At 33.3% G+C, this 23,593-nt stretch overlaps 1 protein-coding gene across 2 annotated transcripts in view; it reads right to left on the bottom strand.

Annotated features, from left to right (window-relative positions):
* The window catches only part of LOC132544117 (aryl hydrocarbon receptor nuclear translocator homolog), a 35,369-nt gene continuing 11,776 nt past the window's right edge, over positions 1-23,593 (bottom strand). Inside the window, exons 2-16 of one of the 2 annotated variants that reach the window (XM_060207684.1) lie at positions 22,148-22,196; positions 16,631-16,702; positions 15,138-15,307; positions 14,502-14,581; positions 13,614-13,706; positions 11,721-11,838; positions 11,350-11,379; positions 10,294-10,488; positions 9,788-9,965; positions 9,337-9,443; positions 8,851-9,001; positions 8,443-8,633; positions 7,666-7,859; positions 6,045-6,114; positions 1-5,660 (exon numbers count right to left, since the gene is read on the bottom strand). In XM_060207684.1, the coding sequence (XP_060063667.1) occupies positions 5,308-5,660; positions 6,045-6,114; positions 7,666-7,859; positions 8,443-8,633; positions 8,851-9,001; positions 9,337-9,443; positions 9,788-9,965; positions 10,294-10,488; positions 11,350-11,379; positions 11,721-11,838; positions 13,614-13,706; positions 14,502-14,581; positions 15,138-15,307; positions 16,631-16,702; positions 22,148-22,196 (2,051 nt within the window). In that variant the 3' untranslated portion in view covers positions 1-5,307. The remainder of the gene's footprint in view (positions 5,661-6,044; positions 6,115-7,665; positions 7,860-8,442; positions 8,634-8,850; positions 9,002-9,336; positions 9,444-9,787; positions 9,966-10,293; positions 10,489-11,349; positions 11,380-11,720; positions 11,839-13,613; positions 13,707-14,501; positions 14,582-15,137; positions 15,308-16,630; positions 16,703-22,147; positions 22,197-23,593) is intronic. The other variant, XM_060207685.1, reaches the window with a different exon arrangement.

The following is a 23,593-nucleotide window of genomic DNA, read 5'->3' as shown; positions in this document are numbered from 1 at the left end:
TATCATTGTTATGATATTTAATAGCAAAATTTCAATTATACAGAATTACAGTACTCCGAAGGACAACAGAATCAATCTGTTTACACAAAATATTCAAGGTGAAAGGATCACAATAAAAATGATGTACAAAAAAGAAGGATGATTAATTTGGTATACAGGACAGAGCTACTTTCTACACAAGAAACCCTGTTTGTCCTATGGTTTATTGTCCATTGGTTGTCTGTAAGAGATGTTTTTTATTCACTCTAGTAAGAAAACTTTCCAATATCTGCATTGGATTGTCAAAGGTCAATCTGTAAGTTTAAAATGCTCTCACCCCTCACTCACAAAAATCCAAGGAGTGTTGACAATTTTTTTAATAATGATAAGTGGAAAAAAAATAAGACAAGAAAATTGGTTCTGATTGGTTTTTTTTCAAAGGTTAGTAATAACTTTGTAAAAATTTCTCATCATATTTGTACAATTTTTGTTTCCTTAATTATAGTAGTCCAGGTTCACATTGTCACACTGTAAAGTTAATATAAAATGTTAAAGATATATACAATGTGTACAAGATATTATTCACCTTTATTTAAATCAACTGTTTTACTTTCCATCTTATATTGGTAACTCCAAAGATCCAAATTTTTTCTACAATATAGTAAAATTTTACTGTACATATTGTTTACAGTAAAATGTGTTATACCTGTTTTCATAATAATGTCTTTTTAAATTCATATGAATGATACATAATTTCTTGTGGCTAACTAACCTGTCATTTAACTCTAAAATTTGTTGTCTTAAAAACTAATGATTTACAAAACACCTCATTGTAAATCTGAAAAATTAGTACATTTTTTTTATTTATAACAATAAAAGGATGGCAAGAAAACTACAATCGAAATGTAAAAGGATGGGTGGTAGGGTGGCACAGTGTTAATACACTCGCCTTTCACCTAGCCATCCGGGGTTCGATTCCAGGGATGGATGTGAAAGGTATGGGATCACCTGGCCAACTACATGGGTTTCCCTGGGTACTTCGGTTTCCTCCCACAGTAGGACCCCTAATGCGCTTCCATTCGGGCCAACAAGAGTGATTAATATAAGTTGGATAAACTTTCTTCGACATTGTTGTAAATAAAGTTTATACTAGAAAGAATAATCATTTTGATGATTGGAAATTCTACAAATCTGCTTTGAGCATCTTACAAAACAATATCTGCAAAATCTTCATTTGGAAAGTGACAAAAGCTGGTCCTGTTATTTTGAGAATTAAGACATAGAAACGAGTGCCAAAGGACAGAATTTCAATCAGAGATCACAATGATTGCAGTTTCCATGAATGCAGTGACAAGGAAGTAAAACATCCACAGACCAACCGTTTAAACCATCTAGTCATTATTGTCCTCTTACACTGAAAACTTTCTGAAAAATCCTTGTTGAAGAAAGCCGCCATATCAACATGAGTGCTGCCATTTTTACACATGCCTGCAATAATTGATAATGTGATCCAGTTAAAATGTGGTCACACTTTGGATGAGATATTTTGATGATGTGATCCTACTATGATACTTAACGAATAAGGTAAAATGTAAATGATCTATCTCTATCTTCCTGGAAAATAATAAATTGATTTCTGTCACTGTTCTAAAATAGGTATGAATCTGAAAGAAAGGTGCCACTTTAATTTACAAACACTATACGTCAATAAACAAAAACTAATTAGAATATCAGTCATATACATAATGAAACTCTTCCATCAGGAGTAAGAAAGGTGGATTATTATCCAAAAGATATGGATTGCATGAATCAAATCTGAGAGTTAAAGTCTTCAACATCTTTCAATATCAAAAATCTTTCACAGAAATGAGGTAAAATTGATATCTATAAAAGGAAATATATTTCTTTAGATTACTACCAAATTCAAACTGATATCTTTAGATCTGTTTAGACAATGCAACAATCTGATCAAAGATGATGGATGAATGGACAAAAAAATGCATAAAATTCTGTATAAAATGGATATATATATATCATGATACCAACAATGTTATCTCTAATAAGTTCACATATATCACAAATCTAAAATTATACCATAAACAACTTGTGTAACAAACTATGGACAAATTCCTCTGGATACATACACCACTGTGTGTGTCTACTTCTAACATCATCTACTGGGAATAATAAGCATGGCTAACAACAATTAAAATCAAAGAACGTGTACAAGCACTACAGTAATTTCTATCAAGCACCAAACACATATCATAAATTAAAATTTCAGAACAAAAATCTAACTGCTTGTAAACAATATTCTAGATTTCAATATGAATGTTTAAGGGGTTCACATTTTACTGCATGTACAAAATGTATACTACATCAACATATTATCAAATAAGCTTAAGTACTCAATACCTAACTGGTACATTTTCAGCAACCCTGAAATTGTCTAAAGAAAACCAGGAAAACCATGGTGAAAAGTAGCAAATTATAACTTGAATAGTCAATGAGACTGTAATAATGTTTTTTCAGTAACTAAACATTAACTCAATTCTCAATCTTTTTCAAAATAAACAAGAAATCACACCAAACAGAATAGTGATTTGAATTCTGCAATCATAAACAAATCATAAAATATGAATTGAAAGAGCCTCTTTCAAAACACATTTCTTTCCTTCTTAATAAATCTTTTATAAAATATGGCACATTTTCTCTATAGCAATAACAAAATCTAAACAACTGCAACAATCACAAAAAAAAAAAAAATGGCTGCATTCGTGTTACACAGTTGAAATGGTTAACAATGCTCCTGGAAATATGCGAGTGCACTGACCCTACATTTTATACTGAAATTCTGAAAACTAAGGACATTCAGCAAGTTAGTTTCGGACAAGTACAACTGGACTCCTCAAACTGCACATGCCAAATATTCCGCAGTCTAGCCTCAGTCCTGATCTGTACCTTGCATTTTTCTTGCAGGTTTAACCAGTCCAACCATTTCAACTGCTTACGTGAAAGTGCCCCAAGTTCTTTTCAAATCTGAGTTTATCCAATTACATCTTTTTTCAAGTCTATCTTTCCTGTGTAATTTAAAACCAACTCAAATGTTTCTTTCCCTATTGCACTTAAAAGAGTTATTGCAGCTATTGTCAAATTATTTCTGGACAATGCAATCTTCCAAGTACCATATTTTAATCTATTCAATTACTGTGACAGAATCAACTGTTATTTATCATGAGCCCCCACTTATTTCTTTAAAGTATCAGAGCTAATTGCACAATGTCAAAGCAATGGACATTTTCAAAGAAAAGATGACAATGCTTTTTTATCCTTTTGATAGAAATTCACACATTAAGGGTAATTTCATAGATGATGAGTATGTATTCTATGGATTTATAACCACTTCATAGGTGCAATACATATACTATCAGGTAATATTTACATCAAAAGAATGTAACCATATTGAAATATGATATAATCAGACAGAATGTCGTTTAAGATCCTGTCACAATCTGTCATATTTAGGTGTCCATATAAACATGCAATAACCAAACATCAATATGTTAATTTCTATCAAGAAGGCTTGCCTGATTTTGAAGTGAAACAAACCATCAATGGATTAAATGAGATGAATTTCCTAGAATATAGTACTAACTTGTTAGGATACCGTATCGACAAACCTACAACATTTTTTGTGTTATTGAAATCCTAAAAATATCTTTGAGATACAAATTACCTAAAAATTTCACTTCAGATAATTCCACATTAAGAACCTTATAAAATGTCAGCATTTAAATATATATTTTTAATTCAAAATATTTAATTTTCAGGTTCTCAAAGACAAATGGAATATGGGCAATGGGCATACCCTACAAACTCTCTCCATACAAGTAAAGAGACACATCAATCAAATGATCAGTAAATTATAGAATGATGTCAAATAACACTAAAACTGGAAGCATCTATATATAAAAGAGGGAGGTAACTCTGAAATGCAGACTAAAAATATATGGTTTATAAAGCAAGAACTCTAGCATTATGACAAGTGTATATAACATTGTATGATGTTTCTCGCAATCATTAACACAAGATCCCAGACAGATCGTGTTGCCCACCATCACTGATCTTCATTGGTTTATGTTGATTTATTTAGATTACTCCCGATTATCTGTTGTATTGACAGGTAAATGAATCATATAGTACTATGATCCAACAACGGAAACAAGTAGTTCTTCAGAGCTAATCAGCCTTAAAATTTACATGGAATAAAGGACCAAGGAGAATGAAATTTGAGAAGACACATCTCGTACTTCTTAAAAATGATGAAAAAAAACCTTAACTGTCAAAACTTGATAAAGGTGGCTGTTGTTTTTTTTTTTTTTGTTTTCTTGACCTATATTGCTGTTGAAAAGACACAATAGCAGACCAACAGGAACATAATTATCAAATTGAGAAAGTTCAAGAAACGTTTATAACAGTAACTGTTACAAGGCTGTGGGTTAGCAGATGGACTAATAACAGACAAAAGGTGATTTGAATAACCTGTCATCAGAAGATAGTGGACTAAAAATATGGTAGACAAAATCAAATTTTTTTCATCAGCGGACATAGATTTCATGAAAGCAATACAATTTTTCTTATACACAATATCAAATATCAAACAAATCAGCATCAATTCATTGGTAAAAATAAACAAAACTTAATAATCTTCGTAAATTAAAGGAAAATATTCATGATTAGTATGATGACCATAAATGCATTATTGATAATCTAAGGTGTCGGTCTTGAAAAAGTTAAACAAATAGATTGCACAAGACTATATTGTACTTCTCTACCCCTTATTTATCAAACGATTCTCCAATTACAACCTTACAATACAACAGGAAAGGTGACAATTATGCATAATGTTTTTAAAAACTTATCCACATATGAAAAAAATACACAAACTATTCTTTAAGAGTGTGCGTCACATCCAGTCCAAAAATTATTGAAAACTTGTACACATAAAAGAAGGACATTAAAATACCTACTAGGTAAATAAAAGTGTGACATAAAACAAACCTCAAAATGACTCTATACTTTGGAAATTATTTTTTGGCCCTGTCAGTGCACAAAACGACAACTTGTACCAACAAAATGAATGACCATTGCAAAATCATTGCTACAACATATATAGATGCTCTGATGTCTGAAAAGACATCGCACTGATGTTGTGAAGGAACAGAAATTTATCCCACAATCATACAAGTTTTATTTATACACTTGAGATAAAGAAATCTTTGCAAATATATTACGAAGATTTTACTATAACACTCAGAGGAACGTGTACTAGTCTGTGAATGTGTTAAACATGCCTGACAAATCACTAAACTCTGGTCCTCCCTGTTGATCAAGCATTCGAAACATATCACTGAATTCTTCATTTTGAGGCTGTTGCTGCTGAGGGTTGGTAGCTTGAGTCTGGCTGGGTGGAGCTTGCCCCTGTCCTTGAGTGGGTCCCTGTGGTCCTGTCTGTGGCTGAGTTTGGGTGGCATCCCCAGCTCCAGCCTGCCAATGTGAAGGAGGCCACATGCCTGTGCCTGCAGCACCTGCGGGGGAGGAGTGGGTGAAACTGTTGGACTGTGAGTTAGGGACACCTCCCTGAGATCCTCCACCCAGCTGTGTGTAGGTAGGTCCACCAGCTGTTAATAAAACAATATTTAAGATGGAACAATATACTAATATAATGTATACTTTTTAACATGAATAATCACAGTTAGAGACAATACAGACGGATTCTGAGGAGAGACAACAGGCTAAGTGCTATCACTAAAGCTATGGCATTCTATAAGCTCATGATCTTTTAGGCCAAGTGATCAGCTAATTGGAAGAGGAGAACACAGGATATACACTTTACCTGATATTTATTTTTCTTATTCTCGTTGTTCCTGCCAACTAAATCCACAAGAAATTTAAACAGAAAATTTCTCAAAGTATTGTTAACCTTAGAAAGGAACAGGAGACAACAGCATGTTTTAATGTTTCATAATAATTGAGTCTGGGAGAAGCACCATGTAAGTACAAACCTGGAGATGAACTGTTAGGACTGATCTGTGAGTAGCCTGCTGCTGGATTTCCCCCAAAGTCAGTTCCACCCTGTAACACAACAAATACACCAATAAACATAGATAGCATAGACAATTAGTAGGACAGGGACACAAGTCCCTTATACAGAGAAGGACAATACATCAAAACAATATATAGGGTCTCCTTAACGAAGAAGGACAAGATATCAAACAATAAGTAAGAAAGAGGCACAAGATATATTATGATTAGTACAAACAAGGACATAAGTAACAGTGAAGTTCAATATCTCATAAACAATTAGCAGGACAGGGACATAAATCCAACATATACACAAATAAAATATAAAAGAACGACAATATATTATGATTAGTACATAGGACAAGGACATAAGTCCCTGATACAGTGAAGTTCAATATCTCATAAACAATTAGCAGGACAGGGACATAAATCCAACATATACAGAGGACAATATAAAATATAAAAGTAGGACAGGGACATGAGTCCCCTATACAGAAAACAATATACCATAGTAAGTTGGACAGGGACATAAGTCCCCTATACAGAGGACAATATACCAAAGTAAGTTGGACAGGGACATGAGTCCCCTATACAAAGGACAATATATCATAGTAAGTAGGACAGGACATGAGTCCCCTATACAGAAAACAATATATCATAGTAAGTAGGACAGGACATGAGTCCCCTATACAAAGGACAATATATCATAGTAAGTAGGACAGGACATGAGTCCCCTATACAGAGGACAATATACCATAGTAAGTAGGACAGGGACATGAGTCCCCTATACAGAGGACAATATACCATAGTAAGTAGGACAGAGACATGAGTCCCCTATACAAAGGACAATATACCATAGTAAGTAGGACAGAGACATGAGTCCCCTATACAGAGGACAATATACCATAGTAAGTAGGACAGGGACATGAGTCCCCTATACAGAGGACAATAAATCATACACTTCTATACATTTAACTTAATAACAGGCCAAAGGGGAAATGAATCTCGACAACTTGAATCAAATTAACCGAAAAATTATTGAAGTTTTAAGTTAGGACAGATCAGCGTATTTGTGAAACTGAATGTTTTAGGTGGCCATCTATTAAATGATATTCAATAAAACATTAATGTAAAAATAAGAATTTTTTTTTTTTTTTTGTGGTGGTGGTGGTGGTGGTGGTGGGGGGGGGTTGCAACAACAAAGTTCATTTTCTTGGAGTCAAAAGGAATCACAAGGGAACAGATTTTGTGTTACTTATTACCAAGGTGCTTGCTTATAAATCTGTCAAATCAACCATTGAAGTTGTTTTTTAAAATACACTACAATTCTTTCATTATCTAAATGATTTCATTTTGATCATTTGTATACTTGGTTTCTGACCTTTACTGGCCCCTATGTATCTAAAGCTATGCTGGACTACTTGAAATGTACTAGAAACCTCCATGGGATTATTGTAGCCACCATGGGAAGGCCAGCATCCTGAAGGGTTTGGACAGTATTTCACTTTTCAGATATACTCACCTGTGTTTGATTGAAGCCCCCTTGGGAAGGCCAGCTTCCTCAAGGGTTAGGACAGTATCTTACTTTTCAGATATACTCACCTGTGTTTGATTGAAGCCCCCTTGGGAAGGCCAGCTTCCTGAAGGGTTTGGGCTACGTCTGACCCCTGATCCCTGAGTCTGCTGGGATATCGGCATACTTGCAGCTACACTCTGGGAGGGGTACTGCTTCATCTGCTGGTTGGGGGAGTTGTATGTGGAATACATATCCTGTCTACCAACCTGTCGACTGCCAGCTTCAACAACAGATCATCAAAGTCAAATCTGAGCATGAAAAAATTAAACCTGTGCCGGGAATCAAGAGTTACCTCCCTCCCACAAATGAAAATATTATTTAATAATTGTATAACTATCTGAAAATTATAGGTTTAAAATTCTTGTATGGCGATAGTAAATTGGTATACGACACAAATTAATGAGAGAAAATATCCAAATTTTACATCTGAGAGGAAATGTTTTGAAAAGCTGTATGTTGGAGAAGACATAAAATTCTTATGGAAACAGCTTTAATAATAGCACACTTCACTTTTTGGTTGCTGAGCCTTAGGAATAATGCAAATCATGACCGAGCTGATTGAAAAAAAATTGCTGTTTGGAAGATGAAAAATGATTTTTCACTGGAAACAAGATGCACTTCTTGTTGATAGCTTTGGAAGTAAATAGGTAGGGTAGGGTGTTGTAGGTGGTTAACATGTTGCATGTACTATCTAACTCACATTCATAGTCTGGCTATTTAGTAGGCATTATGTTGATAGAATCGGAGGCACGTTAGCAGGGCGAAGTGTTGTATGTGATTGACTGGTTAGATGTAATACCTACCTCCCATGACAGTGTTGTAGTTGTATGATTCATAGTCTGGCTGTTTGGTAGGCATATTGTTGATAGTTTCCGAGGCCAGTGGGCGGGGTGGAGTGTTGTATGTGATTGACTGGTTGGTATCTGCCACCTGTTCTTGGGGTGTGTTCAGACTGGGGGCAGGTCCAGCACTCGAAGCGCCTTGCTGCACACTTCTAGTAATAAAACAGTTCAAACAAACTATACTAACAGCCTTTCTTGGAAATTCTTTTCTAATTCTATATAGTTTTATAGCTTCTTCAAGCTTCAAAATTTGTGTCTGTGCAAAATTAATTCTTGTTGAATGAAAAATTTACTCTCAATTCATCATGCCAATTTTTTTTTTTGAAAGTACATGAAGCTTTTCAGTGATACTCTACACAAGGTACTTACTTGGCTGATGTGTTTGTACAAACAATATATTCCACCTCGTCTGTGTAGGGGTTCTGAAAGCTGAAACTGCTTGTCCTTAACCATACCCAGTCATGATTGGAGCCCCTAAATCTGTACATGATAGACATGACCTGTCCCTTCAACTTCAGCACTGCAATCAAAATCATCACATAGGCAATAAACATGGGATCATTCAACTTCTGCAATAGATATGACCTGGAAACTTTGAATTGTTATCTGGTTTAGGACCATATTTTACCAGAGAAGAAAGTACATATGATTCAGATATATAATAAACCATCTGAGAAGTAAATCTATGTAGTAAACCTCTGATTAGAAAAATCTATTTTCTGTTAGATTTCTCCGCTTGTTCTGAGGTGAAAATAAAAACCTGTTTCTTTACATCTGACCAGTTCATTGAGAAAAATAAATATAAGGCAAACTTCTGTTTTACAAAAGTGCATGTACATTAGCTACTAGCATTACCTTGTTCAAATGTGTCCTTCATATGACCCTTATCCTCTGGATGGTAAAAATCAAAAGCAGACTTTCCCAGGAGGTCCTGTGGCTGGTAACCTAATACCGCTGTTACTCTGTAAACATACAGAAGAAAGCAATATAAACTCAGTTGCTTTCTAATCAAAATACCATCAATTATGATCAAAGAGGAAACAACTGCGACAGTTGAAAGGTTATCTATTGTATTGACCTGAGATTCCAGCCTGTCAGAAAGTTTGTACATTTCCTTCAGGCTGTGATGTCATTGACCAGCAACCAAAGTGTATATAAACAGTAATGTTGCTCTTTGAAGCAAGAAATTTAATTTAATACACAGCATGGCAAATCTTTAAAATTGGGAATATTTGAGATATTGTATATTTGAGAATCTATCAAACAATTTTCTATTAAATTCACTGTGACCTATTTCAAAACCTACCTTTGATCAACAAATGTGAATTTTCCCTCAATACTATGACGAGATATGAATTCTGTTGCTGCATTTGGTCCCATAAGATCATTACAGTTGGGTGTACTGGTCACTTGGAGGCGACCAATGGCCACCAGGCAACAGTGACCACCACCATTCTCATCTGTGTCACGGTCAATCTGTACACCTGAAAATTTACATATTTAATCACATTAATTGTTTAGTAATCATTTTGTACACAGTACAACCTACATGCAAACAGTATAAATAACTGCAAATTAATTTACCTGTGAAATGAGTTTCAAGATTTAAAACCTTCCTCAATTTTTTCATAGTTTCAAAACTTTCATAAAAAGGTTAAAAGTCAAAAACATAAAAAATGACAAAAATTTCACCATCAAATGATCAGTTCTTATTCATTACACCATAATGATAAGATATAGCTCATATTTGTTTTGGATGCAGATAAGTGCTTCATAAATGTTCGATTTCAAGAATAAATAAATGCTATTTACCTGATGGAGGCCAGTTTTTTATGTAGCCTGTCACATGTACAACAGTGTAGTGATTTCCGTCGAGTGAAGGCCCCAACGTGTTTCTCTGGCGAATACGTATGGAATGGTTGGCTGTCATTGGATCCACTTGTACGTTACCCATCTTCATACGACATATAAACCCTCGTCGGGATCCCATACATAACCTGATAGAGGCTGCAATGGTGAGGATGTCATCAGAAATACCCAAAGATATATTTCTCCTGATAATGTAGGGGATATTCTATGACCATTAAATTTAATTCTGTTCCCTTCCTTTTATTTATTAAGAGTGTTAAATTTTGTTTTTATCTATACAACACAGTAAAAAATTCATTTGAAATGTTACATTTGAGTATGATAAATAAAAGGACATACAACCAACTGGGAGAGTCAGAACAAAGGATTTTTCTCTCTACTCTATTTCTCTATCCAAAGGATTTTTTCTCTCTATGCTATTCCTCTGTCAAAAGGATTTTTTTTACTCTTTAAAGTGGTTGGTAGTTTACCAGAAAATTCTTTTTTACTAGGTTTACCACTCCCCTCCCCCTACTTCCCCACCTACATCCCCTGTCGCATGTTATCCAGATCAATATGGGTAAAGCATTGTCTTGCCCTTGGACAAAACCAGCTTCCACGAAATACAAAACACAACATGTATGGAGTGTCAAACCACACACCTCAGATCTTCACTTGAGGTCTTCCAAGGTCCAACAATCTATTGACTAAGCTATTTTAGCCCATTAGGGTTAAGTTAGGTCAGGTGTCAAACCACACACCTCAGATCTTCACTTGAGGTCTTACAAGGTCCAACAATCTATTGATTAAGCTATTTTAGCTCATTAGGGTTAAGTTAGGTCAGGTGTCAAACCACACACCTCAGATCTTCACTTGAGGTCTTCCAAGGTCCAACAATCTATTGACTAATCTACTGCAGCCTATTAGGGTTAAGTTAGGTCAGGTAACTTGTAATGTACATGTCTATGTACATAGACAGAAGCAGAATGTTGTTAGAGATAGCGTGAAGAGAAAACTTACTCTGGTGGCTGTCTTTTTTTACTGTTCCAGCTGCAAGACACAAATACAAATTACATAGAAAAGTTTGGTTATCCAGCAATATATAAATAATTACAGAATATTACTTCAACTAAATGATTATCTTTATACCTACAATGAAATGCAATTTCTTTATACTCTGACAGGATATATAAGATATGTAGGTTGGTTTATTTTGTACTTATCTATAAATACTACCAAAAAAGCAATAACATGTTTTAGAATACATTATGCTAAATAGAGACATATTGCCAATTTTCACCTAAATCCAGATTGATCAATTTCTGAAACCTCAAAATGATGTAGAAATCATGAGATGAAATACTAGGACTGATAACTGTAAAATGACTTACTTTTGAGGTCAAGGATGCGACCTGTGTTTTGAGATTCTGTTGTGGACAATTGTTCCCGTACTTTCTCCTGGTCGTCAGGATGGACTAGCTCATATAAGGTGTTCCCAAACCATTCCGTCTGTAACCACAATAATTAGATAATTTTCAAAGAATAAGTTTGTTGGCTGAGTGTATCACCCTTTGAACAGCCAGTGTCTCCTTGTAGTAGCTGGTGAGTGCCTCACTGAGAAACATACCTGAGCCTGTCACATGATATCAAGACCAATAGAGTAAAGTGTTGTGGCATGGAGTGTTGACCTACAGACCTCAGATCTTCATCTGAGGTTATGAAGGCCAATGATCTAACCAACTTGGATATCTTAATGTATGAGTGATTAAGCATGAGTGATTTTCATAGTCTAGGATGAAAAATTACAACCAATATTTTATCTTAATGAAGTTATGCAGTAACAAACATACAAATTAATACAACTGTTCTATTTAGCAGTAACAAACATACAAATTAATACAACTGTTCTATTTAGCAGTAACAAACATACAAATTAATACAACTGTTCTATTTAGCAGTAACAAACATACAAATTAATACAACTGTTCTATTTAGCAGTAACAAACATACAAATTAATACAACTGTTCTATTTAGCAGTAACAAACATACAAATTAATACAACTGTTCTATTTAGCAGTAACAAACATACAAATTAATACAACTGTTCTATTTAGCAGTAACAAACATACAAATTAATACAACTGTTCTATTTAGCAGTAACAAACATACAAATTAATACAACTGTTCTATTTAGCAGTAACAAACATACAAATTAATACAACTGTTCTATTTAGCAGTAACAAACATACAAATTAATACAACTGTTCTATTTAGCAGTAACAAACATACAAATTAATACAACTGTTCTATTTAGCAGTAACAAACATACAAATTAATACAACTGTTCTATTTAGCAGTAACAAACATACAAATTAATACAACTGTTCTATTTAGCAGTAACAAACATACAAATTAATACAACTGTTCTATGTAGCAGTAACAAACATACAACTGTTCTATTAATACAACTGTTCTATTTAGCAGTAACAAACATACAAATTAATACAACTGTTCTATTTAGCAGTAACAAACATACAAATTAATACAACTGTTCTATTTAGCAGTAACAAACATACAAATTAATACAACTGTTCTATTTAGCAGTAACAAACATACAAATTAATACAACTGTTCTATTTAGCAGTAACAAACATACAAATTAATACAACTGTTCTATTTAGCAGTAACAAACATACAAATTAATACAACTGTTCTATTTAGCAGTAACAAACATACAAATTAATACAACTGTTCTATGTAGCAGTAACAAACATACAAATTAATACAACTGTTCTATTTAGCTCTTTGATTAAGATTATGATTTCATGTCTTCTGTATATATAGCTTATGGATAAGTTCTATTGAAATTTTTACTTCATTAGCAATGACATAAAATCTACATTATATACCACATATTGTAAGTAACAAACCCTGCCTGTACCTGCAACTAAATGAATATAAAACAGAAAATTTGACTCAAGATTATAACTGTAATGATATTTTGGGATTAGGGAGTGTTGGAGATTAAAATGAGTGTAAATACTTTAGAACATGTCAAAAATACTGTACCAGTGACTGGTGGAATACCGATGAGGTAGAGTCTGACACAAATATTATCCAAGTAAGATGTAAATGTGAGCATGTGTTAAATCCCTGAGGACAAATCTATACCTGTGAAAAGTGGGGTACCAGTGTGAAAGTCTGATACATGAATCATTTGTCCATGTAAAATATTAATATGAGTATATGTTAAATTCTTCAGAACATGTTAAAAGTACTGTACCTGTGATTGGTGGAGCACTGGTGTGATAGAGTCTGACACATATATGATCCGTCCAGAATCACACTGAACCACAAACAGGAAACCATCTGCTGCCTTAAAAACACAAAGACAAAACATTTCTATATCTGTTTTTCTCTTATGTTGAAAGTTTCCATTACCTGATTATTCTTTTGGTACTTTTAATCTTAACAAGACATGAAACTGATGCCAGTTTCCCTGGGATTACTTCCCAGTATGCAGTTATCTAAATGCACAATAAGGTTGGCAAAATTGCATTGTTTTCATTTTTCTGAAATAAGTACAACTTAGGTGTTGAACAAAATCTAATTTATAAAAAGTTTGTAAGAAATGACTAACAACTTCACATATACATTCCAAAATGGCTAATTTGTAGCTGGTTTGATATTGCACAACTATCGACAGAGAATATTGAATTTCATCATGAATATGTAATCAGAATCGGAGAAATTATCAACAGAATTTCTGACCAGCAGGTAGCTATGGAACATAACATTTGGTCACAGAACAAGTCATAGTGTCTAAAGACTAGGAAATATCTGTAAAACATAAAAATGACCCCTCTGTATATAAGTATAATTGTTTGATGAAGTTGCAGTAAGCCTTTGACCCATTAACCTTGACCGATAACCGCCTTAATAATATAAAGTGTAGAACTAAATATTATATCTACTATTGGGTAAATATGAATCAACTGTTGAGATGTTCTCTAGATATAACATTGATCTGGAACAGGACATGCCCTACCACTCCCAGATACAAGATACAAGACACTTTACTTTACGTCCCATGTGTAACAAAGAAAAAACCTCAAATGACAAGAGTATAAAATTGTTCAGCTTTGTTGCATTGGTCTACACATAGACTTACCTCTAGTATTAGGTGTTTGAGTTCCTGGTCAGTAAGGAAAGAAGGTTTGTAGGAACCATCAGAATTGGTGTTTCCCGTTCCTTGGAAAGTAAAACATATATTAAAGGATTTACACATACTTGTATTTGTAGAGAAAGTAAAATAGTCTCAGCCAAACAAAAATTGAACACAGACCCTTCAATGGAGAACAAAAGATTTCAGATTCTCTACTTCATATGATGGAGTGAAAGTACAATAGTGGTAGATAAAACTGAAGTTAAAATCGCTTTCTAATTGTAGGTCATTAAAAATCAATCATAAATATAAAAACTGGCAATTTAAAATGAATGGTTTTCATATAATCCAGACTAATAAGTGGAGAGGACATTGGAAATGTCCTTAATTTCATAAATCCAAAATTTCCTCATCAAGGATTACATGGTCAAAAGATTCTTATATGGAGGCACTACCTAAACAGAGATATAAGACTAATTGTATATATTCAGGATGGGGTCGTTAGGAGTGCACAGCTATCCAGATAAAGAGTACGGTTTTGTTATCTACAAACAATGCTCTGTAGTGATAGAGTTGTGCTGTGCAAAATCTACCAAAAACTGTTTCAGCTTTGACCCCAGTTTCCACTGGAACCCACATTACCTATACTAGTACCTCGAAGCGTTTTCATATGGGACACTGCCATTCTAAGTATAGTTAGTTTATCAGGCTTCCTGGCCAGAGTGCTACAAGTGGGAACCATGTCACAAAGCTCGTTTATATAGGTTGTCATCTTGTTTCTTCTGCGTCTCTCAATTTCACAGTGGCTCTCCCTGTAATACACAGAATAACTCAACCAATGTATACAGTTGGACTCATATTTATTCAAAATCTCTAATTCCTTTTTAAAGAAGCTTCCTACTATCCATGCCTTTATTACTACAGGCCAAAATTGAAGTCAAACATTGAGCCAACCTAGAGTGGAGAAAAGTGGCAGATAGGCGAGTCCCAGTGTCCTTTGCTTGGATAGCTGAGAGTATGCAGGGCAATTAGATAGTTTGAATACAAATAATATACTATAACCCTAATGGAAAGAATGATTATGATTGAAGTTCCATGTTTTAAATTTATCAAAATTTTGAACATTGTCAATAAAGAGTTATTGGGTATTGGAACAATATCCTATTGTATGATGCCCATGTACATACTCATCCATAATTTTACAATATCATGTGTAAAAATTGTGGTCTAATTGTCCTGATGAAGCCCAATATTCAGGACGAAACCAGTAAACCTAGCTAATAAACATGAGAATACCAGTCCCTAGTTTGCTGCGATTGATAGCATAAGTTACAATTACAGGTACTATACTTTTTAATGCCAAATGAACTAGATCAAATAATTGAGAGGAAATTATGGCAACATGACCTTTACCTAAGTGTCTTTTTAAAGTCACATAAATTAAATATCTATTTGGTTAAGACTTATACATAAAGATGTGACCTACATATCGCTAACCCAGTAGACAAATTTAAATTCATACACTGTAACTAACATTTCTAGTATGTCATGACCATGCTGGAAACATTAAAAACAGTTCGCATGGTCTTTTGTGCTACCAAGGGACCATTATCTTGAAACAGCCATGAAGAAGAATGTTTTCCTACTCAAAGGGAGTACTTTCATTAAACTTTACTGGCATAAACAAGACTCATTTATATAAATAATTACAACATTCAAACATTGTTATGACTCATTGGGTATTTCATTTGCCAATGAAACAGAACAGTTTAAATTGTCTTATCCACTGACCCACAATTTAACAAAAAGCAGACAGAAATTATTAACTTGTGTTAAATAGGGCATTGGGTAATACAAATTCTTATTTCTATATTCACTGACGATAAGTTTAAAAGGTGTAAACACATGTAATGTCTACTTCTGGTTTTTCATTGATGCAAATTTAATCAATGTGGCTTTTAAAGTTACACCCATATATGTGTAATAGGATTTCTCTTAATGAGAACCTCAGCTGTATCACTGTAGAAAACTGGTCAGAATCTATGTTGACCTTACAGTAATTATCTATTTATGAACCAAAATTTTCTTAAGTTCTGTGGACAGATAAATAGATGACCCTGGTTACAGCTTACAACCTGGCAAACCGCTCCTTGTCCACTTGGTCTTGGGTAAAGGACCCGCCCTGTTGACTGTCATCATCGTCTGATCTGAAGGTAGACAATGAACATCACATGCATTGTAGTTTAAGAAGAACATTGCTGGATTTAAACAAAGAATTATGACAAATATGACAGAAGACTTCAAAATAAACATGAGTAAAAATTGAACAGAAAAATAAGTGTTATATGTTTGGAGAACAGATACCAAATTTATAATCATTAGTTTTTCATAAAGGTCATAGTTATTGTAAATTCAAAAATTGGTTTCTTATTTCCAACCTTTAAAATTTTGACTTGCACAGTAATCCAAAGCTAACGCTAATGACTATGATGAGTTCATTTATAAGGTAATTCCAGTGATCATTCAGGTAACCCTGTTCTGAAGACAACACCATGAACTCTGATTAAATTGAATTGAATTAAGAACATATTTTAATTCTGAGGCAACATATAAAAACTATATTTTATTTCTCATTCTATTTAGTATATTTATTGTCTTTCAGTGTATTATTTAGAAATAAAACATTTGCAGTAAATACAGGAAAATTTAATTGTAACAGGTTTTATACAAAGCATCAGTATATTTCTTTTTACATTTTGTCAAAGTAGAGCCATATCGTGATATCATGTTTGTACACCATGAGGAAAATGTACATTTTAGTTGATGCCTTCCTGAACTATTAGTATTCTGTACCAGACATTTTTTTGTATTAAACTCTCTCTAGCATTGACCTCAAACATGAAATTTAACTATCTTCATGTCATCTAACTCAGCCTAGCGACTTGAAACAGTTAAACTGTGTTACTTTTATATTTCATGTATTATTCCCTAAACAGTGATCATGTTTCCATTGTTGGGTCTAGACACACACTTTCTCTCTTTTACTTTTTATCTATTCATGTACTGTTATCTGAGTTACCCTTAATAAATCTTATCTGTTGACTTTCAATTGTGTATCTCATATTCATGTTTGTATCACAATGATGGTACCGTATTCAACCTCTAAGACAAGGTGCCTAGTTGTAAATGTCCACTCTGTAGTAATGGTACCGTATTTAACCTCTAAGACAAGGTGCCTAGTGGTAAATGTCCACTCTGTAGTAATTGTACCGTATTTAACCTCTAAGACAAGGTGCCTAGTGGTAAATGTCCACGCTGTAGTAATGGTACCGTATTTAACCTCTAAGACAAGGTGCCTAGTGGTAAATGTCCACTCTGTAGTAATGGTACCGTATTTAACCTCTAAGACAAGGTGCCTAGTGGTAAATGTCCACGCTGTAGTAATGGCTGTAGTAATGGTACCGTATTTAACCTCTAAGACAAGGTGCCTAGTGGTAAATGTCCACTCTGTAGTAATGGTACCGTATTTAACCTCTAAGACAAGGTGCCTAGTGGTAAATGTCCATGCTGTAGTAATGGTACCGTATTTAACCTCTAAGACAAGGTGCCTAGTGGTAAATGTCCACGCTGTAGTAATGGTACCGTATTTAACCTCTAAGACAAGGTGCCTGGTGGTAAATGCCCACACTGTAGTTATGGTACCGTATTTAACCTCTAACACAAGGTGCCTAGTGATATTGTCCACACTGTATTTATGGTGCTGTATTTAACATTAGGTTAAACAAAAGGAAAATGGTGGTAAATGTCTATTTCTTTACACACTTTTGCATTTTGATATTTTTCTTCACCACAATACAGGAATTTTCACTCACCTACTGATTAGAAATTTGGACGTTTGACATAAAAGCAGTTAAACATGATTTTGATACAAAAAAGTTTATATTACCAGCCATTACCTACATAGAATTATATATAAAACACTACCAGTTAACATGTAAGAGTAACAGATGTATCTACCATTACAGTTTTTATGTAACACATGCTAACAAAGGCCATCTACATGACTTTTATTGTTTGTTAATGCATGTACTGCTACACCCACTGGCAAAGGCTGACTGACTCCTAGACAGACTCTGCATGTTTCTGCTACTGCCATAAAAGATAACCTTGACATGAAGGAGGTATATCAGGCCAACATTTTATTCCTATATTGTCTGCTATATTCAATTATCTGCATCTAGATTTTAGTCATGGAGACTGCATAATAATAATGATCATTTTTTCATCCCCATATCAGATATGTGTACTTGACTGGAAACAGATCAGTTTATAGAAATTAAAGAATCTGATTAATATTTTATATACATATTACCTGTAACTGTTAAATATTTTGGAAACTAGCATTGTAAATGAATATTTCTAACCAACATTAGTTTAGTCATTAATATCAACTAAACTGATATACATATCAAAATTAACAGTTTTCTTTCTGAAGCTGCTTTCTATAAAAACACCCTAATATTTAAAAATTTTCTTGAATGTCATTCATCCCAATTTCAATAAAAAAACTTTAATATTCCTTAAAACAGACTCTTTTGTTTAAAATTTTTTGCTGAGTGAGGGTTTGTCAAATATAGAAATGCACAAAGAATTTAAAAGTAAACAAGTTAAGACTCTGTAGGTAAAGGTGGTCTTACTGTGGAAAAGAAACGTAAATATCTGTAGAAAACCCATGTGGTCAGACAGAGGATCCTGACCCCTACCTTGTCACACCAAAACAGTGAATCATTTAGTGAAAGGCAGACAAATGCATTACCACTGTTATACAATATTCCACAATAGCATTTACATCATATACTATCTGTTATACAATATTCCACAGTAACATTTAACATCAGACACTATCTGTGATACAATATTCCACAGTAACATTTACATCAGATACTATCTGTGTTACAATATTCCACAGTAACATTTACATCAGATACTATCTGTGATACAATATTCCACAGTAACATTTACATCAGATACTATCTGTGTATTTACATCATACTATCTGTGATACACCACAGTAACATTTACATCAGATACTATCTGTGATACAATTTTCCACAGTAACATTTACATCAGATACTATCTGTGATACAATATTCCATAGTAACATTTACATCAGTTACTATCTGTGATACAATATTCCACAGTAACATTTACATCAGATACTATCTGTGATACAATATTCCACAGTGACATTTACATCAGATACTATCTGTGATACAATATTCCACAGTGACATTTACATCAGATACTATCTGTGATACAATATTCCACAGTAACATTTACATCAGATACTATCTGTGATACAATATTCCACAGTAACATTTACATCAGATACTATCTGTGATACAATATTCCACAGTAACATTTACATCAGATACTATCTGTTATACAATATTCCACAGTAACATTTACATCAGATACTATCTGTTATACAATATTCCACAGTAACATTTACATCAGATACTATCTGTTATACAATATTCCACAGTAACATTTACATCAGATACTATCTGTGATACAATATTCCACAGTAACATTTACATCAGCTACTATCTGTGATACAATATTCCACAGTAACATTTACATCAGATACTATCTGTGATACAATATTCCACAGTAACATTTACATCAGATACTATCTGTGATACAATATTCCACAGTAACATTTACATCAGATACTATCTGTGATACAATATTCCACAGTAACATTTACATCAGATACTATCTGTGATACAATATTCCACAGTAACATTTACATCAGATACTATCTGTTATACAATATTCCACAGTAACATTTACATCAGATACTATCTGTGATACAATATTCCACAGTAACATTTACATCAGATACTATCTGTTATACAATATTCCACAGTAACATTTACATCAGATACTATCTGTTATACAATATTCCACAGTAACATTTACATCAGATACTATCTGTTATACAATATTCCACAGTAACATTTACATCAGATACTATCTGTGATACAATATTCCACAGTAACATTTACATCAGATACTATCTGTGATACAATATTCCACAGTAACATTTACATCAGATACTATCTGTTATACAATATTCCACAGTAACATTTACATCAGATACTATCTGTGATACAATATTCCACAGTAACATTTACATCAGATACTATCTGTGATACAATATTCCACAGTAACATTTACATCAGATACTATCTGTTATACAATATTCCACAGTAACATTTACATCGGATACTATCTGTTATACAATATTCCACAGTAACATTTACATCAGATACTATCTGTGATACAATATTCCACAGTAACATTTACATCAGCTACTATCTGTTATACAATATTCCACAGTAACATTTACATCAGATACTATCTGTTATACAATATTCCACAGTAACATTTACATCAGATACTATCTGTTATACAATATTCCACAGTAATCTGTTATACAATATTCCACAGTAACATTTACATCAGATACTATCTGTTATACAATATTCCACAGTAACATTTACATCAGATACTATCTGTTATACAATATTCCACAGTAACATTTACATCAGATACTATCTGTTATACAATATTCCACAGTAACATTTACATCAGATACTATCTGTTATACAATATTCCACAGTAACATTTACATCAGATACTATCTGTGATACAATATTCCACAGTAACATTTACATCAGATACTATCTGTTATACAATATTCCACAGTAACATTTACATCAGATACTATCTGTTATACAATATTCCACAGTAACATTTACATCAGATACTATCTGTTATACAATATTCCACAGTAACATTTACATCAGATACTATCTGTTATACAATATTCCACAGTAACATTTACATCAGATACTATCTGTTATACAATATTCCACAGTAACATTTACATCAGATACTATCTGTTATACAATATTCCACAGTAACATTTACATCAGATACTATCTGTGATACAATATATCACAAAAACATTAAGCTCAGGTGTTACATGTTATATAATATTTCAGGAAAAACGTTAAGCTCAGGTGTTACATATTATACAATTTCCCTATTTTGAGTGGATAGTTTGGGCAGTGTTAATGCAATCATCATTTATCCAAGCCATATATATATAAGGTATAAAGTCATCTTATTTATGAAATGGGTTTTCCTGGTTACTCCATTTTCCTCCCACAATAAGTCCCCTTTTGCGCTTTAATCTTGACCAAAAAGGGATCAAGTCCCCTTTCACCCTTCAACCTTGGCCAACAAAGGATTAAGTCCCCTTTCACGCTTCAACCTTGGCCAACAAGGGATTAAGTCCCCTTTCACGCTTCAACCTTGGCCAACAAGGGATTAAGTCCCCTTTCACGCTTCAATCTTGACCAAAATGGATCAAGTCCCCTTTCACCCTTCAACCTTGGCCAACAAAGGATTAAGTCCCCTTTCACGCTTCAACCTTGGCCAACAAGGGATTAAGTCCCCTTTCACGCTTCAATCTTGGCCAACAAGGGATTAATGTAATCTTTTACTTTGTTTTGCCATTATTGTAAAATCATATTTTCCTTTATACAATATTCCACAACAGCATGTACACATATACTTACTCTTTTCCTGATGGCCCCTTTCGCTTTCTTTTTGTACTGTCTGGGGTTCCTGTACAAATAAAAGCAAATCACTGTTAGATATATTGGGCTTGAAATCAAAAGTCAAAACTGGATCATTCCAATATTGGAAAACCTATTTAACAATTCATCAATTGTGCTGTAGTCATTGGAATAACCATACTTTGGCAAATCTAAGTATTATCAATACCTAGAACAGCACAACACAACAACTCATTACTTCCTAACTTTCAATACCTTGACATTAATATGATCGTGACCACTAACAGGTATTTCGTTCTGTATTTCCTCCAACATAAAGAAATCCCAGCTGACATTATGATCACTAAAATTTCTTACATTTTCTGTGGAGGAGATCTCATTTTCTTCCTCTAATATAATGTTTCCATCTATTGTATTCACTTGATTTTGTTAATTATGTATGTGATTCATGAATGCAATAACTAGTATGATGCTGATTCTAAATCTATTCAGGAAATTATCTAATGAATTAATATTTGCAAAAAATCTGAATAAGTTGATAGATTACAGTATATCTGATCTATAGGTATTAAAGTCTTGGTTTCAATTTTGCTAAAAGCAAGCTATGTAAATACATATATTCAATACCATATTGCTGGTTATTTTTGTGGGTCAAATTCTTCACAATTTTCATTCAAAATGAAAGAATTAAATATTAACAAACAAATTTAAACAAATTAAAATTTTGTGACCGGAATATACATATTAAGAGGAAATCTAATTTCGCTTCTGATGACAAGTAATAAATACATGACATGGTATTTACCTGTATTAAATGATAATGATTTAGGATTTGAATGCATATATTCTGTATCATGTAACAAATACTCTGTAATGCATACATTTCATCAATTGTATTTGCGATAATATGTTTGGTTTCCTGGCAGAAGTCTTGGTTACAATTTTAGTTTCATATCACAGATAATACTTACATGTGTCTTATTATTTCATGGATCTAATATTTGAGATCATGTTATTCCCTGGTGATATAGCCAAGATATCATCCTCATGAAAATGATGGCTATACAACAATAACAGAGTTGTTATGTTTTACATCTAAATAGTTTCAAATTGCTGTTGTGCATAATGTAGGCAGAATACTGTCATTATCATACCATTAATTCTCTACCTATACATGTAAATATGTACCAGGTATTTTTTGCAATACTAATGTTGTATAACATGAAATATTCATTGTGCACAATAGTTTCTTGTTCAACACACCATAAAAATAAAACACCATGACAGGTGAAAAAATTGAGTCTAGTTTTGTGACATCTATGAAAATTTATGTTTTAAGTTAAGGATCAAGAAAAAATGAAGGTAAACACAAAATATTTCATGTATGACCAATATACATATACCTGGTTACCATGCAATGTAAATTAAAGTGTTCTATTGAACAAT

The sequence above is a fragment of the Ylistrum balloti genome, unplaced genomic scaffold (genome assembly GCF_031769215.1).
Source record: "Ylistrum balloti isolate Yb309-2 unplaced genomic scaffold, AGI_CSIRO_Ybal_v1 Utg369782, whole genome shotgun sequence".
NCBI classification, from domain to species: Eukaryota; Metazoa; Mollusca; class Bivalvia; order Pectinida; family Pectinidae; genus Ylistrum; species Ylistrum balloti.
Note: the sequence above shows the minus strand (reverse complement) of the source record. Positions and strands in the feature narration are given on the sequence as shown.